Source organism: Adiantum capillus-veneris, chromosome 29 (genome assembly GCF_014529385.1).
Source record: "Adiantum capillus-veneris isolate H3 chromosome 29, ASM1452938v2, whole genome shotgun sequence".
Classification (NCBI taxonomy): Eukaryota; Viridiplantae; Streptophyta; class Polypodiopsida; order Polypodiales; family Pteridaceae; genus Adiantum; species Adiantum capillus-veneris.
The window spans coordinates 25,326,856-25,343,801 of NC_140959.1; the positions used below are offsets into that span (position 1 = coordinate 25,326,856).

General features: G+C 42.6%; 1 protein-coding gene and 1 pseudogene across 1 annotated transcript; both read right to left on the minus strand.

Moving 5' to 3' along the window:
- Positions 1 to 536: 536 nt before the first annotated feature.
- LOC147418924 (uncharacterized) lies at positions 537 to 2,342 on the minus strand. Its single transcript, XM_086505505.1, has one exon. It carries the CDS (start codon positions 2,233 to 2,235, stop codon positions 1,591 to 1,593), a length of 645 nt encoding a protein of 214 aa, XP_086361631.1. The 5' UTR covers positions 2,236 to 2,342; the 3' UTR covers positions 537 to 1,590.
- A 352-nt stretch (positions 2,343 to 2,694) lies between these two features.
- On the minus strand, positions 2,695 to 4,316 carry LOC147418925 (uncharacterized; annotated as a pseudogene).
- Positions 4,317 to 16,946: the final 12,630 nt, after the last annotated feature.

The following is a 16,946-nucleotide window of genomic DNA, read 5'->3' on the forward strand; positions in this document are numbered from 1 at the left end:
ATGATTACGACACCACATTGCAAACAATAGACAACCATTGCCCAACCCTTAGAACTCGCAAACCACACCACTATCATTTCAAGCATGGCTTGAGCAATTTACAACACCAGAACTAAATGTAAAAGGGGGTGGATATCAAGCCATGTTAGGGCTCGAAGTACCAGCAATACCACCACTCCATCAACAATACCAAGAAGAGAGTAGAACAAGAACATCAAATTCGACCAGGACTGAAGCATCACATCAAGAACGAGAACGAGAACAAGAAGAAAGGGTCCTAGCAGAGGAACGAGCACTTGCTAGAACAATTAGGAATTTTGGATTAGGAAGACCCCTAGGTGAAGAACACGTGCCTTATCATAGGCCAGAAAGAGCACCTAGATTGACGGATCAAGAGCACCTAGATTGACGGATCACTGTAGGATCAGACCATCTCAAGTCCAAAAATGGGTTAACAAGAAATATATTGAAAATAGGGATCCAAGGGATCACGTGGCAGCGTTTGTACGTGTCATTAGGGTTGAGGAGGTCCTAGACTTTCCCACGTAATTTGCAGATTTTGGATTAACTCTAGAGGAGGATGTCGCCACCTGGTTTAATTTTGTTGAACATAGAGATTTCAAGTTAATGGAGGAGGTGTTTGAGGAGTTTATCGAGAAATTATCTCAAAGAGGAATAGCCCACAACACCCAAAAATCCACAAATTCAAACAGAAGGAAGGAGAATTCGTAAAAAAGGTAACCTTAAGGTTGAAGAGATATGTGAAGTTTTGCATAGTAGAAGAATTGTCGACCCAATCAAGGTCAATGCTCATTTTTATCCAAGGATTGAGGAACGTAGATCTCTAGAAAAACCTTCACATGAAAAAGTGCCCTACATTGAATGAGTTGACGAAAGAGGCTCTCTACTTGGTAGATAATTGTGTTGTCTACAAGGAAGGAGAATACAAGGAATTCGACACTGATTCCTCTTCATAGCATAGTGGATCCAAATCCGCCAAGTCCGTACAAAAATCCTAGCCCCTGATAAACCAAGACCAACTCATTGAAGAGGTGCTTAAAAGGATCAATCCATTTGCTAAACCACATGCTAAGCAACCAGAGTGGTGTGCGATAGGGAAGAAGTGGAATCAGGATACTATCCACCTGAAGAACCAAAAGCGTCAACCATGGGGCATGATTAGATCACTTGGACCACCAACTACTGCACATGCTGCAAGAGAAGGTAGATACAACTTGGACAAACGAACATTGCTGTTCATAGCAGAGGGAGGATTAGCAAGATCAATACCTGCTGATCAACAGAGGACTGTTCGAGGAGCCCCTCAACAACCCAAGGGACCGTGTTATAAGTGTGGCAGAGATCACTTGATGAGAGATTTTTCTTGCAACAAAATCATTAGGGTAAATGCATACTGCACAGAGTGTGGAATCACTCATTTGATTCCACATTGCCCAAAGAACTCAAACAAAGGAGAAAAAGTAACATTGAATATACTAGAGGCAATACGGTGATACTAATCCAGGTGATCACTATCCTGTCATCTGCTAGAGAATCCTCCATAGTATAGTCTTCTTCCAAAAAACCTCGCTACTGACACAAAGACACCTGTAAAGCAACCTTCCATAACACATGTATCCATAGCATCCCATAAAATCGCAAGACCTTGCCATTTGCCTCCACCTGCTGCATAGTAAAGCAAACATGTTCCCTTTGCAAACTTGTATCCAAACCCTCTAAAATTGGCTCTAAAACCACCTTTTCATACTCGAGAGCATGACCTGCCAAAGCTTTAACCTGTTCATCAAACACCTCATCTTCTGCAAGGTTGGTGGCACCTTCCTTGTTGCATGGAGCACTACTCTCATAGGCTGTACTTGTATCAGTTTCCATAGAGTCATCTACCGGAGCTAGCTCTCCACGGCTACACACAAACTCTGAAACTTCAAAGTACCCCTCTACATGCCCATCAAGGCAAGGTTGCCCCACCCCCTGCATAGACAAATCAACTTGACCTACCACTGCTTCTGTTCCTAGCTCCTGCAAGTCATTCTCAAGAGCCTGCTCTTCAATTAAGTCTGATGCACAATCAAACCATACCTCTTCCTCCAATAGGGACTCACCATCACAAGACACAAGATAGGGCTGCTCGACTGGCAGATTCACACAAGGTGAAACACTATACTTCTCTTTGACCTTTAGCTGGCTGGCAGGCAACTCACATACATTGTTCATCACTTCATCCACATAAAAAACATCATAAGTCTCATATCTAGAAGACAGGGATTCTGTCTCCCATGTAGCATCTGTATCCAAACTGTTGCTGGAGCTATGAGAACTGTCGGACTCCTCTTTTGAACTTGCCAGTTCTTGGATCACTGCTACCTTCCTCGTCGCTGGCTCAAGAATTGACACCTCTTCTTTAAGATCTTTTACCACCTCGCTCTCTTGAGCAAGCAAGCTGGGTGGCACCCTGAATATACCTCTCTGCACCTTTTAAGCCCTGGTTGGCACTTCTTCTACCTCTTCTACCCTGGCATTAGCTTCACGTGCTTTGATCACATTTATATCAACAAAAAAAGGAGCTTTTACCTCTTAATTCTCATCAATGTGTTTGGGCCTAGGTCCACTGCCTGTCATGATTGCCGACTGTAGCAATCCTGCCTCCATCTTCTTCTTCATCTTTCGACTCTTTGCTCTGGCGACTTAGACAGTTTCGTCATAAGTCCTTGGATCTTCATAGTCCACTCTCTCACGAACATAGGGATGCAAGCAAGATAGAAACCTTTCCCGCTTAAAATATCCCACACTGGTTGCTTGGGTAGCAGCCGCAAAACCCCCCAATAAGCTTCAAATCTATCAACAAAAGAATCGAAATTTTCACTTTCTTCCTGATACAAGCTTTTGAGCTTTGCATCTGCTTCCGAAGCCGACACCACCTTTCGATACCTTTGTAAGAATTGCTCGCGAAATCCGATCCAAACCTGCTTGTGCACATCTTCTAAGCCATCGAACCAAACTTTTGCTTTACCTCGCAGCACCAAAGGTAGAGTTTGGAGCTTTGCTTCATCACCTGTCATCTGCAATACCGCTAGCATAAATAGCTCAAAATCGGCTATCCACTCGTCAGCATCTTCATCTCCTTTGAAGACCAAACCAAACTCCTGCTTCATCTTGACTCACGAAGACTTTGTTAGGAAGCAATCAGTGGATCCTCAGTGGGGGCACCACAAGATGGAAAGGGGGAAATGGAAATACCACCAGCACATACTATGAAAGCCTCTCTATAGCCCAGTGATCTCACAACACTCCTATCCCCTAGTAAACACACACACCTTGACTCACAATCTGGAGACAATTATTGACCAAGCCCGAACTCGACCAACCCCATCTATATACATCTTGTCGCAAAGCATACCAAAATTGCTTCAATCTATGACCTTTTAGAGCACCTTCACCCACAAATACACAACTCAATATCCAACAACACACATAACCTTGCACAATCCCTGGTAGGCATCCACTTTACTACAAACAATATCTTCTTTGCACATGCCACAACCACACGGGAAACTCACATGCATCTAATAACCATAGACCTTTACATATGTAGACATGGGAGAAGGGGAAAGATGGAGAATATTTGAAGTCGACATCAAAGCCTTTTTTTTGCAGAGCCTCTTAGCATGCGGCTCGTCACCTGGTTGCTTCTATAGTGCCAACCCTCTCGGTACCAACCTCTTGACTCTTCAAGTCACTCCCCACGGCCATGCACATCTCATACCACCCTTGCTCACTGTCGAGCACACTGGATATGGCAAACTCGTTCAGCCCCTTTCCTCCCCTTTATAGCGTGACCATGTATGACCCCCTCTCTCCTGCCTTGGCCACCTTCTTGGACCTGTTCTCCTCTTCACGCCCTGGCGGCCAACCCCTCAGCTAGACCTTCAAAACTTTCTCTTTCATGCAGTCGGCCACCACCTGCTGCTGCAGCTCTCGCCTCTCCCCAAAGGCAGCTCGCCCGGCTTGGCTCTCACCTCGTCTCCCTTGGCCCGTCCACTGATTTATGCAACCCCCCGCCGCCTATGGCGGCCTCCTCATCAGCCCTCTGGCAGCCTTCAATCACTGGCCTTCTCTCTGTCCTCCCGACCTGCAGGCAGCCCCTCCCAAAACAGCGCCACCTTCATCTCAAGGCGGCCCTCGGCCCTTCTCCTTCTCTGCAGTGCTCCCTCGCCTTCTCTGGTATTGCCTGCCCCTTGGCGGCTCCAACTCCTCCCCCTATTGCACCTCGAAGGCTGTCCTTGACTCCCTATGGTGAGCCCCTCCACCTGGCCTCCTCCATGCATGCGAACCCACACACAGATGGCGCACTTTCCCTCCTCGCGCTGCTCGTCTACTGCAGACAAACCGTATACGTTTTTTTTTCTTTAATTAATAGCTCAAAGCTATTCTTTTTTAGGCTTTGCTTGGAGACCGGTCCCACGCCATCGACTAGTGACGCTCGGTGGTTGTTGAAAAAACCTCCTTCAACTTCTCCTCCTGCACACACTTCGAAGCTTGAGCTCCAACCCCTCATAAAAAATGTGTCTAGCTTCCTGTCGCATTGCCAATGATCAGAAGCAAGACCAACCATGTGCCTCAAACTTTATATACCCTAAAACTCCACCCAAAAGAATTGCTTTTCGTGCCGCCGGCCTCATGATCCTAAACTGTTATCCATCCATCTCCAAGCATCATCAAAACTCGGACCTTGTCCAAGAAGTGCAAGCACTCAACATACATAGCATGGTCCCATCCCGTGCAAGAATATCCGACCACTTTAAGAGAACCCGAGTGGCTGAGCTTGAAAACCCCCTTTGATCTGCTAAAAGAAACAGTTGGCATACACATCATAATCACATTTGCTGCAAATTGTATCTAGCACCTGTTCAAACACTCCCCCATCATGCTACTGATGTCCACACCGCTGCTACTGGCACTTCCATGTGTCGACAGAAACTGGGTGCACCAACGGCTAGAAAACAATCAAACTCAAGAGCAAAGTTGGATGACATATCCCTACGCAAAACTTGAAAAGCAAAGGCTTGAAATGTGTCAGAAAATGATTCAAACGGACCAAGATTTGTTGAAACCACCAATTGGAAAACCTAAGGATGTGATCCTCATTCCACCAACACCAATAATCCCACCAAATCAAGAGCGAATAGAGCTAGCTCCTAGTCACGAGCACGGACCAAAGCTCAAAGACCCAGCATTAGAACCAAGGATAGTATTGAATATCACGGATAACTCTTTTGAGGGATTTCAATTAAATATACTAGAGGCTTGTAAAGAAATAGAGGGTCTTGAAAAATTGTGGAAACAAGTCAGAGAGGCCAATGAAGCTAGTGAATGTAAACTAGACCGATGATGGAAGAGGAGTGTTTCTTCCATCGATAGAGGAATTTGAGGCTGGATCCCAAATGAATCTAGAAATGCAATCATATTTGGGAGACCAAGGATTTGTACAATCTATGGACAGCCAACCCCATTTACTAAGAACACTACCATCCTATATGGTAGAGCACGAGGCCAAGTCAGATGTTGTTGCAATCCCATTTTAGAGACTCTCTTCCAAGAAATTTATTGACTCTAAGGGGTTGATAGAATATTATCAATATCGGTGACATGCACGATAATGCTAGCCGAGCTACTACGGATACGACCAAACATGTGGAGATGGTAGGAAGTTGTATGGAAAAGTTTGGTGTAAAGGATCCTTTATCATGAATTCAAGAGGGGATCAAGGAACTCAAAAAGCCACACCTCACTACCAAGCCGGTACCACTGAACAAAATTGGAGAATATTGCGAAGGAGAGGATGGCAACGTGACTCTTCCTGTGTAATTTCAAGGTGTCACCACCATGGAAATTCTTGACATTGGAGCTGGGGTAGCCATTAGCAGTGTCCTAAGTTGAAGGCCAAAGAGGCAAAGAAGAAAGAGGGAGGTTCCACTGCAAATGCTGGTTCCACTACAAATGCAGCCATTGTTGTGTCTTCTGTGATGCTGATGTGATGCAGAATGGGCTATTAGTGCATAGTGCATTTACAATCCTGTTGTCCATGATGCATGCATGTCAGTTGCTGCAAATTCACATGTGTGGTATTTCGACAGTGGTGCTACAAAGCACATTACCTCACATCATGAATTGTTCACCTCTCTCAAGTCTGTTCCTCATGGGAATTCAGTCACTTGTGCCAACAATGCCTCTTATCCGGTTCAGGGAGTTGGACAGATTGTGCTTACTGTTGCAAGTGGCAGTTCTTTCACACTTGTTGATGCACTTTATGTACCTGGGAGGTGTAACTAAGGATTCTCGAACGTAGCTGCATGCTTGGTTAATGAAAGATGTGCATATTTAATTTGGATGTGCAGAGCGTGGAAGTGTGGTAGCCTGAAAAGAGAGGATTGCATCCTAGAGCGTTCTAAAGCAGATCACCATTACGTGAAAGAGTTGTTTCTAGAGGATTTGTTTGAACCCTTTGGATGGGAAAAAGTATTGGCGACTTGAGTAGAGAAACCAAGAGAGATTTTAAGGGACCTTTAATTGGAAAAATGGAGTACATTGCAAATATATTAAAAAAGATTTCTTCATGTACTTTGTGATTGATTCCATAATTTTGGGCTAAAAGCTCCCTTTGCCAAAAGATGGTTGGTGTTATAAACACTTGTACAGAGTGGCGATTGGATGGTTAGAGGTTAGCAAAAGACAACACACGTTTGCATGTTTCAATTATCAGGTTAACAAGCACGTGGACATACGTAAATGTCACCTAATCACAAAAACAAACAAGTCCATATATCTCTCTCACAGTACACGGATAAGTTTACAAGAAAAGAAAAATTCCACTTATTTACAAGATCAAACCACTTGAGAAAAAACACATCTCATTATTCAAAAGATAATTCAAAGAAAACAAGATACTGAAGATATGAGCACAAGTATCTAATTTTCTCATGCAAGAGAGTTTAAAAAACTTTTGATTGCGCTTCACTCAATTACAAGAGCACAATACTAAAAAGAAGCATTTCTTCCTATTTAATAGAATACCAAAAGTGATCGTTCAGAGCGATTCACAAAAATGAGCAATTATCACACTTGGAAGTTGCACTTTGAAGTATCTACTCTAGCTCAATGGTGGGAGGATCTAGCTCCACAATGTTTGGATACTGTTCTAATAGAGATGCTACCCTCAGGCACGATCCACCTCATTTGTAAGTTTTTTGTCCCTCTCCTGCATCTCTCCTAGCTAATGTGCTTGCATTTCAAGAATAAAGCGTGGTTTGGTGGAGAGTTATTTGTTTCTCTCAAATATTGTCATCATTCAGCCCATTTGGCTCCCCAACAAAGCCAACGCTCTATAGTCTCCTCCATACTGGATGACAATGTTGTTCTCATTTGTATACTGGGCTAGCAGCTACTAAACAAACCAATGACCACGTTCCATTCGACCTGCACATCAAACGAATGTCAAAGATAGTAGAAAAACTTTTTAAGAGATAGCAAACATCGAAGTGTACCTCGCATAGTTGTCCCATCCACCTCTTTCATCCAATCACTCTCTTCTAGCGAATCAAACCAGGCATCATCTGATGATATGTCTATTGCCTCTGATGTCTAGGTGTGCTCTTTCCTCATTCCTGACACCATCATTGTGCACACATTCCTATTTTCCTTATTTCATATTTGGTGTCTTGCAGAGAACCATGTTTACGTGGTCTTCATGCCACCTAGCAGTAGAAGTGATGTCACGCACCATTCCATAGTTAGCTCTAAAAGAAAATAGATTAATGAGACCTAACTTGTTTATACGCATCACAATGCTCAACATATCAGCCTCATTTGAAAAATCTACTATCACTAGTTCTACTCAAACTCGTGGGTGCAGATCAACGTCTTTTTCGTATGCAACACCTATCACCAAAGGGAACGACAAACACTCATTGCATATTAGAACATGTTAGCAAAACAACATGACTAATAATTGAGCTTACTCTCTTTAAGAACTCCCATCCAAGCGGCCAACCTATGGTTTCCACTTGAGGTGTACAACATTTTTTTGGCAAAGGTCGCTCCAACAAGTATCTTGGATTTCAACCTCAAATTCATCGTTAATCGTACGCCACAAGGGATCCCATGTCTGCTTCATATCATCATCTGCATTGATGGAAGTGTCAGGACAAGGGCAAGGCCAGGGAATCATGCACTGGGCCAAGGGCCGGACTAGGCAATGTGGAAAGGGAATCCAGCTAGGGCAAAGGGCTAGGAGCATTGCCTACATAGTGGGAGGTGGATTCCAGGCTCTAGTCACCCCTAGGCTTTACACTGGTATCAAGAGCAAGGTTTTATTCTAGGCAAGAGGGGTGGGTTGTGGACCACTACTTTTGCTAGGCATGGACATGCAAGCTTTGAGGGAAAGGGAGTTGGAGGCGGGCATGGCCGCCTGTTAAGCCGCAGAGAAAACACACCTAACAAGCGTGTGCAGCCGGGCTCGGCCAAGGGAGGGAGCAAAGCTCGATCTCCACCCTCGCGGGCGCTCTTGAGCTCATCCGGCGTGCGTTGCCCCTGCGAGCAAGTCACGCTTCTTCGACGACCCCAGTAGAGCACCACACGGGGTGCTACGACTATTTTTGACGAGACCAAGCCAACCTACAACGCCATAGCCTCTGTGAGAAGCTTTGCTTTCACATAGGATTGCCCTAAGGTCCACAAGTGGACGTTTTTGTTTTTGGCTAAGGGAGCATGCCCTCATGACATGCAAAGGATACCCCCCAAGCACGTCGTCGACCTCACTTGAGGGTGCAACCAGGACGAAGGCACTCCGAAAGGGAATCCGTTTGCTGTAGACAAGCTTAAACTGCAGAAAATTTTGATTACCCCCTTGGTGTCCGGAATCAATACGTACCTTGAAACCTTAAGCTGACTCCACCAAAAGCCACTCGGTACCCTTGAACGGATGACTTAACAAGCTTGGACTACCAACCAAATTACCGATCGCTTCAAGCTTGGCACACGAACGTAATTAGCATGGCTAATTACCTGTTGGGGTGCATCATACGACGACAAGGTTATTTTTTGACTCCAGGTTATTTTCCTTCTATTTCTTCCACTGCACAGTGTTGCCATGGATTCAGATATCAATATGACTTTTGATTTTGAGCATCATACGCCTGATCCTGTCCGTGTTGGCTCGCGGTCGGATGCTCTCACGAAGAGTGCCCGTGAAGCTACGACGGGTGACGACGCTTATGAACTGCTCGATATTCAAGAATTTTGTGCACTACAGTCACGCATATCAGTCATGGAAGGGAATTTTGCATCTTTAAATGAAAATGTCACTAAATTATATATGATAGTGATACAACTTACACACGAGCAGGCTAAGGGGCCTGTTGACATACACATGCATGATCAAACTGCTACTCAGGGGCAAGGCCCTTCTAATCATGGACAGGCTCCATCTCCTAATTCTTTGCACATTCTCACTGCAAAGGAGGTGGATGAGTTGTTGAAAAACACCAAACCACCAACTTTTAAGGGAGAAGACCGAGATCGCAATAAGGATGCAGTGAATATCTTTCTCAACAAGTGGGATGGAATTCATGCCTTACGGTGTACTCCGGATGTAGTCAGAGCACTGCAAACAAGCTTGACTCTTGAAGGCAAGGCCTACAAGTGGTGGATGTCTCTCAAGGAGAAGAATATCATACCACAGAGTTGGGATGCCTTTGAGGCTATGTTTCACAAAGAATTCTTGCTTACAAATGAGGCAAATCGGAATTGGACGTTTTGGGACACGTGTTCCATGTGCCAACACCCATCATTACTTGAATATATCTCTCACTATTGGGATGTTATCCTCAAGTTGGAAGGACTAGACACCTTTCAACAAGTACGTGGGTTTATCCGTGGTCTGACGCCAGAGCTTAAGAAGCATGTCAAGACTCAAGACCCTAAAACACTTGAGGAAGTCATAGTGAAAGCACACATTCATGATGATCCAAATGAAAAGAAATCACATAACAATCACGTGCTTGCTAATACACATGGTAATACACGCACATAGTATGGGCACAATAAAAGGAAATTTATAATAGCCAATCCTGAAGCAGCTAAAAAACCCAAGGGGTCCAGAGGTCCTCTCTCTCTTGAGGATTTAATAAGGCTAAAAAAGAGAAATTATGTTTTCAATGCTCGGGAAGCGGTCATGGCAAAAAGGATTGTCCCAAGGGAAAATCTGCTGCTTATAGCAAGGAGAAAGCAATGCACACGATGCAACTGTTGCCTCTTGAGTCTTCCTCACGATTCTCTACAGTGGAAGTAACACACACCGAGGTGGTGCATGAATTCTGTCTCACAGCTTCCATGTGGCAACAAACCTTTGGACCACATGAGTTAGTATGTATGCACGGATCTCTGCAAGGGCACAAGGTGCACATCTTGGTAGATGACGGTGCTACTCAAAATTTCATCAATTATGGATTGGTGAAAAAACTCAAATTGCCTCAAACTCCAAGTACCCGCCGCTACAAGGTAGCAATGATGAATAAATATGATGCCAAAATCTGGGATACTCAAGTTCGAGCTGTACAGTTGGAAGTACAAGGCTACTCCACATCCTTGGATTTTCAGGTTATGAACATGGAGAGGGCAGACGTGGTCCTTGGTAGGGAATGGTTGCATAGCCTAGGACCATCACTGAAGCGTAGCTATGAGCACAACAACTTGAATCCCATGGCACACATGTGTTGTTGTTAGGAGAGAAGGATGTACCTTCTTCACCACTGGTATGTACAATTGAGCTTATGCAGCTTGTTTTTGATAATGAAATAGATCAAGTTTTAGTGTGTTACTCATTGTCTCATTTTCTCTCTAACATTGAATCTGTTGAACATTCCTCAACGCTACATACTTCTCTCTCTTCTCTTCCACCAATGGCTACTTCTCAAGAAGCAAAGGTTGCTAGTGATTTAAAAAATTTATTAAGAGAATTTCACGATGTTTTTCCTAATGATTTGCCATCAAGATTATTGCCGACACAATCGGTGCAACATAGCATCGATGTGGTTGCACGCAGTAAACCTATCAGTAAACCACACTACCGCATGAGTTACTCTGAAGCTGCTGAGGTGGAAGGTCAGCTTGCTGACTATCTTAGCAGAGGGTTTATCCAACCCACTTCTTCACCATGGGCTTCTCCTATCCTATTAGTGAAGAAAAAAGACGGTAGTATGCGCATGTGCGTAGACTACGGTGGCTTAAATGCGGTTACTGTTAAGAAAAAGTACCCATTGCTACGCGTGGATGAGATGTTCGGCAAGCTCACTCATGCTCGTATTTTTATGAAAAGAGACTTGCGGTCAGGTTATCACCAAGTACGTATTCGACTTGCTGATATACCCAAAACTGCATTCCGAACAAGGTTTGGACACTGCGAGTTTTTGGTTATGCCTTTTGGGTTAACATCCAAAGTGGACGAGGGGACAAAATCTGGATGCAAGACAAGGTGACTAATGTGAGTCCCTTGTGCAAGTGGAGGATTCACTCGCTGTGTCAGATTTTGAACATCTTGGCTTAGACGATGAATACTTCTCTCCATCCGGACTTGTGATGGTTGGGTGGCTATAGAAAATCGTGTTATTTTTGCATCTTTCTCTTCCAACTGTGTCGTGTAAATATCTTTTGCCGTTTTTAATTGTAGGTTGGCGCCTTCAACTATCAATGCCATCTCATCTTGGGTGAAAGTGACACAACTCTCCCTGATATCATGGGTGGCAACGATTGTCTCCTTCCGACAAAAAGTCGATTGGTCGTTGTTCCACAAAATAACATACAAAATTTTTGCAAAATATAATGTACAATCTGCATTGTGCAATGAATGGCCATAAACTTCCAAGTAGATCCTCTCAACATTTTCTTTGATCGCCTCATGGAGGCACTTTAATACGTTCCACCGTTCTTTCTTTATCTCCGCATCCTCACATGGCCTTATTGCTTTAATCATATCCTTGGTCACTTCTTTATTGATAGCTTTCCATTGCATGTGGTTTGGATTTGCCCATTTTGATAGTCGTCGAGCAGTGTATGTCGCTTGCTGTGTCGACATACTGTGCGCTAGAGATTTCATGTGCTGAAATGCATCAACAGCCGCTTGCGGTTGATCATCAAGCATTGATTGGGTACCACAAACTTGTTCTTCATCGATCATTTTATCTTAGAGCTGCAATGGACAAATAAACAAATATTCAATATCATTAGCAAAAATAGATTCTCATGATTCAACAGTCTCATAGATACACAACACAATAGTCTTGTCCACTACATAACACGTCGTAGGCCTCTTACATCAAATCACAATTGATGCGAAAAAAAATTCACAACTGATGGAACCAATTGTAAGACAAGACAAATGACTAAAGATAATTGATTCGATTGAAGTATAAGACATGACTCAATGAGGTGAACCACCCCAAACCGAGATAATACACTTTAATACAAATGAAATACCCAGACAACAAGACAAATGTATATCACAAAAATGTTTAGGCCGGGTAAAAAGATGGCACAAGTTCAACAAGCAGTCGTTGGACAGGATTAGGGCCTGTCTTTAAGTGTTCCTTGAAAAAGATCAAGATATCTGATGCATTTCTTCTAGTTTTTCGCTCTCTTAACTTCATCCAATAGTCTACTTTTATCTGAATGGCCCTCATAACATCTTGATCGGGGTGGTAAAAAATGGGAAATAAACTTTTCTAGCTTATCTGTTCAGACAAACCATAACCATGCCTTGAAAACTTTAAGAAATGTACAAGATTATATTGATACACATTGGAAACAATTTTCACTTTAAAATGCAATGTTTATACTCATGTAAAATACAAAGCAAACAAGTAGTTTTTTAAAAAACTTCATCCAGGTCAAACAATACATGTTAAAAATTTGGAATATTCCAACATATTGTAAATTTAGTACTTATATTTTTCATCGTGTACTCTCACACTATTCAAACAAATCATACATTGACTTAAAGACTTCAAGAAATTGTGCAAGATTATATTTATTTAGGTTGATAATCATTTTGACTTTAAAATGGTATGTTTACTCGTGTAAAATGCAATTAAAAAAAGTCACTCCAAATAAAATTGTCCAGATCTAACAGAACATGTTAAAACCCCAAAACAATTCCTAAGTTTATATCTTGCACGTTATCACGATTCAATTTTAAAAAAAAAGCCTCTTGGAAGATACATGCATCGTGATGTACATATTGCCAATTTTATTTTAGCTCATTTAAAACATTGAAAGTATACAAATCCAATCATAAATTGCAAAGAATGTCTTGCTCTTAAAAAAGATAAAAATGAATATTTAACATGCAAATTGTGTGCATATACTTTTTTACATAGAATTTATGTAAATATAGCATTTAAAATAGTAATGATAATTGATGAATAAAGCATTCTTTTGAATATGATTAGCTAGTCTATATTTTCATAAGAACACTTAAAGACAACAATATCGAACAATTCAAACATTTGTATATGAAATACTCTTCACGACTGCAGTACCGACCAAGTATTTTATATACTTAATACTTTAAAAAATGGAATGCACATGCACATACAATATATATGGTGTTCGTACGGTCGGGTTAACGACGTGAGTGCCACATTTATGCAAAATTAGATGCTTCTAACAAACAACACTAATAATGGCTTGCATACGAGCATCATATAGCTACGTTACCGATCGATGCCCAAATGTTATTTTGGAAAGGGGAAGGGAATTTGACTCACCATAAAGATACTAGAATTGCCACGTTATCGACGTAATAACCAGACAGTGAGCCAATACTTACCACAAGGACACTATATTCCCCTCGTCACTGAGGTGATGCCCCCGTGGTAATCATTGTTTTGTAGAGCTTACACACACACTCGCGTTGTGTGTTAAGGTACCTCATGACTGCCGCACAATACAACAAAAGGCACGCTACCACAGAACGCATACACACACAACACAACACATACACGGGTCATGTGGTCAGGTACTCCGCTACTGCCGTGCATTATGACGCAGAGCACGCTCCTACATGACCCCTCTCTCCCTCTCTCCTCTCAACGTACCTACGAAGGTAACCTTGTCTCTCTCTCTCTCTCTCTCTCTCTCTCTCTCTCTCTCTCTCTCTCTCTCTCTCTCTCTCTCCACTTACTCTCACAAGATAGCTCAAGGAGGAATAACACCCAGCGGGCCTGACCGGGGCCCTATATATACTATTTTGCGGCCTAGCCGGGCTATTTGGTTTTCTCGACGGGCCCGTAGGGAAAACGGATAAGCCCGATGGGCCCACAGGAAAAACTAAACAGCCCGACGGGCTTTTTGTGGGTGTATAGGTTGCTCTTAACCGGCTTATTTGTGATCATGTTTAGTGTGATTATGTAAATGTGTCAATAAGACTTTGTGATCACACAATTTTTTTGGTAATTATGTAAATATTAAATCCCTGCTTGCAATCACTAATGAACTGCAATGCATCCGGAAGTACTACTCTCTAAACATTATCTGACACCCACAATCTACTAATTGTCTAACTGAGATCAAGCTCTGTCTCAACTAAGGAACATAGCGCACATGTCGTAGCGTGTATGATGCACCATTGGGTAATAATAAGCAAACATTTCCTTCACCTGCAATGTCAAACACCGAACCATTGACCAAGTGAACACAACCAAAGATCCCACTAAAGAAGGTACTAAACCAATCACGATGTGGTGTGACATGGAAAACTACATCCTCATCTAGTGACCAACATGGAGAAGTGTCACCTCTCAAAGACATGTAAGTAGGAGGAATTCTAAAGGGAAACGTGACATCACTATCACTGGCATATGAAGCCACCACTCTAGCATCTGTCAAAACTTACCTGCACCACACATACATCTTTGTTATTGCCTCATACGTTTGAAACAATGGTGCCTAATGTGTGTTGTGGGACCACAATGCCAACAACACATATATCCGCAACTACAAGACCACCGTCTCTCATAAATCATCACCGTAGACTCTAAATTGTCAAGCATATTTGCAACCATAAGTGAATGTCAAGAACCCAAATCTATGGCGAGAAATCCTGGGAGAAAACTAGCAGAGTCTCCCCTATAAACTGAGCAAAAAACTCAAGGGTAGAAGCATGTTAACGTGTCACTGGATATGTTGTCTCGGACAATGCTAGTTACTTGTGCTTGTTAGCATATATTGAAAACGGATGGGCAAGTCCTTTGAATTTCAAATGTTCCATAAAAAATTTATTTTCTCTCCTCATGTGCTTCTGTTTTCAGTTATTGAAGACGATGTGGAGAGTCTCTCTCTCTCTCTCTCTCTCTCTCTCTCTCTCTCTCTCTCTCTGTGACTAGCAGGCAATTTTCCGAGTCTTGCTCTCTCTCTCTCTCTCTCTCTCTCTCTCTCTCTCTCTCTCAGACTAGCAGGCGGTTTGCTGACTCTCTCTCTCTCTCTCTCTCTCTCTCTCTCTCTCTCTCTCTCTCTCTCTCTCTCTCTCTCTCTCTCTCTCTCTCTCTCTCTCCACCCCTCATTCCTTGCGTCGGGAATCCTGCCTAAGAGATTAGTTGTCAAAGCTGAGCTCTTTCTCTCATTCAGACACAGACTTACAGAAATGGAGAACTAGCAGCCAACATTATTGCCACTAGCTCCAATGCTGGAAATGGAGCCGTACTGTAATCTGATGGTAAGAAAAATTAATGTGTATCCCACCCACTCCAAATGAAGTCATTGATTTTGTTGGTCACATCTATAATTTTGTGAGGGCATTTGTTCATAGTATGTGTGTATTACAAAATCAAGTGTTGGCAGCTATACATTTAAGCGATTTTAAGTAAGTAACATATTATGCACGTCTACAGTTCTCAGGAAAAAGCAGAAGAGAGTCACTACAGGCAATGAATTACAACTCCCAAGATCCAGCTCTTTCTGTAATCAGGGAATATGAGAGAGTAAGAAAGAGGAAACAACGGGTGAAAAAACAAATGAAATTTGAGCGACAACCTCATGCCCTCAACGATGAGGAGAAAAAGAAAATCTCCTCCGAGATTGTGAGAGCTTTCAAGAGTAGGATTGAAGGTTTTAGTACAGAAGCAAAGTGGGAAATCTGAAATCTTGTTGCTCAACATCCGCATGTTCAAGTGATCCATGATGAGTCTTCCGAGGAGGAGGCTGCTGTACAGACCGCAATTGTCTCCAATGTCTGCAACACACTGGCTACCATCAAGAAGCCAGGTTCAAGTAGTTTTTGAAGAATGCAGCATTGCAAATGATGTTGAATTCAAAGGAAAACATGCCTATTGTAAAAATTTCCAGGGTCCTAAATGTCAATTGTCGCACCTTGCATAAGGCGAGATCACGACAAGTGAAGCCCGATGTTGATGGTCGATTGTTTTCATTGGTTTCATGTCACAAGCAGCATCGTCATAGCCCTATCACAGATGAAATTAAGGAACTGGTCTACACATTTTGGAAATTGGAGACTCGCGTTTCACTGAACAAGAAGGATGTCTGTCGAAAGAGGATGGGGAGGAAAAGGTACATAGAACACCCAATGCACCTCCTAGATGAGCCTCAGGTGATCAAACAAATACTTGTACCATAACTTATGCATTTTATGCATTGCATATCTAGTGCTTAGTAACTTGTATATGTTGATCAATAGCATACTAATCTGTAGACTTTTGCTAGTTAGCATATGGACTATGTTGGTTAGCATATTGATGCTAGTTAGCATATGGAGTATGCTAGTTAGCATGCCTTGGGTTCTAAATAGCGTATAGAGCTAGTTGGTTAAGACAATATGTATGCTAATTAACATACCTGGTATTCTAGTTACATACCTAATA

Bases quoted from the DNA above. Each gene is read 5' to 3' on its own strand.
- LOC147418924 (XM_086505505.1), bottom strand. From the start codon at position 2,235: ATGAACAATGTATGTGAGTTGCCTGCCAGCCAGCTAAAGGTCAAAGAG.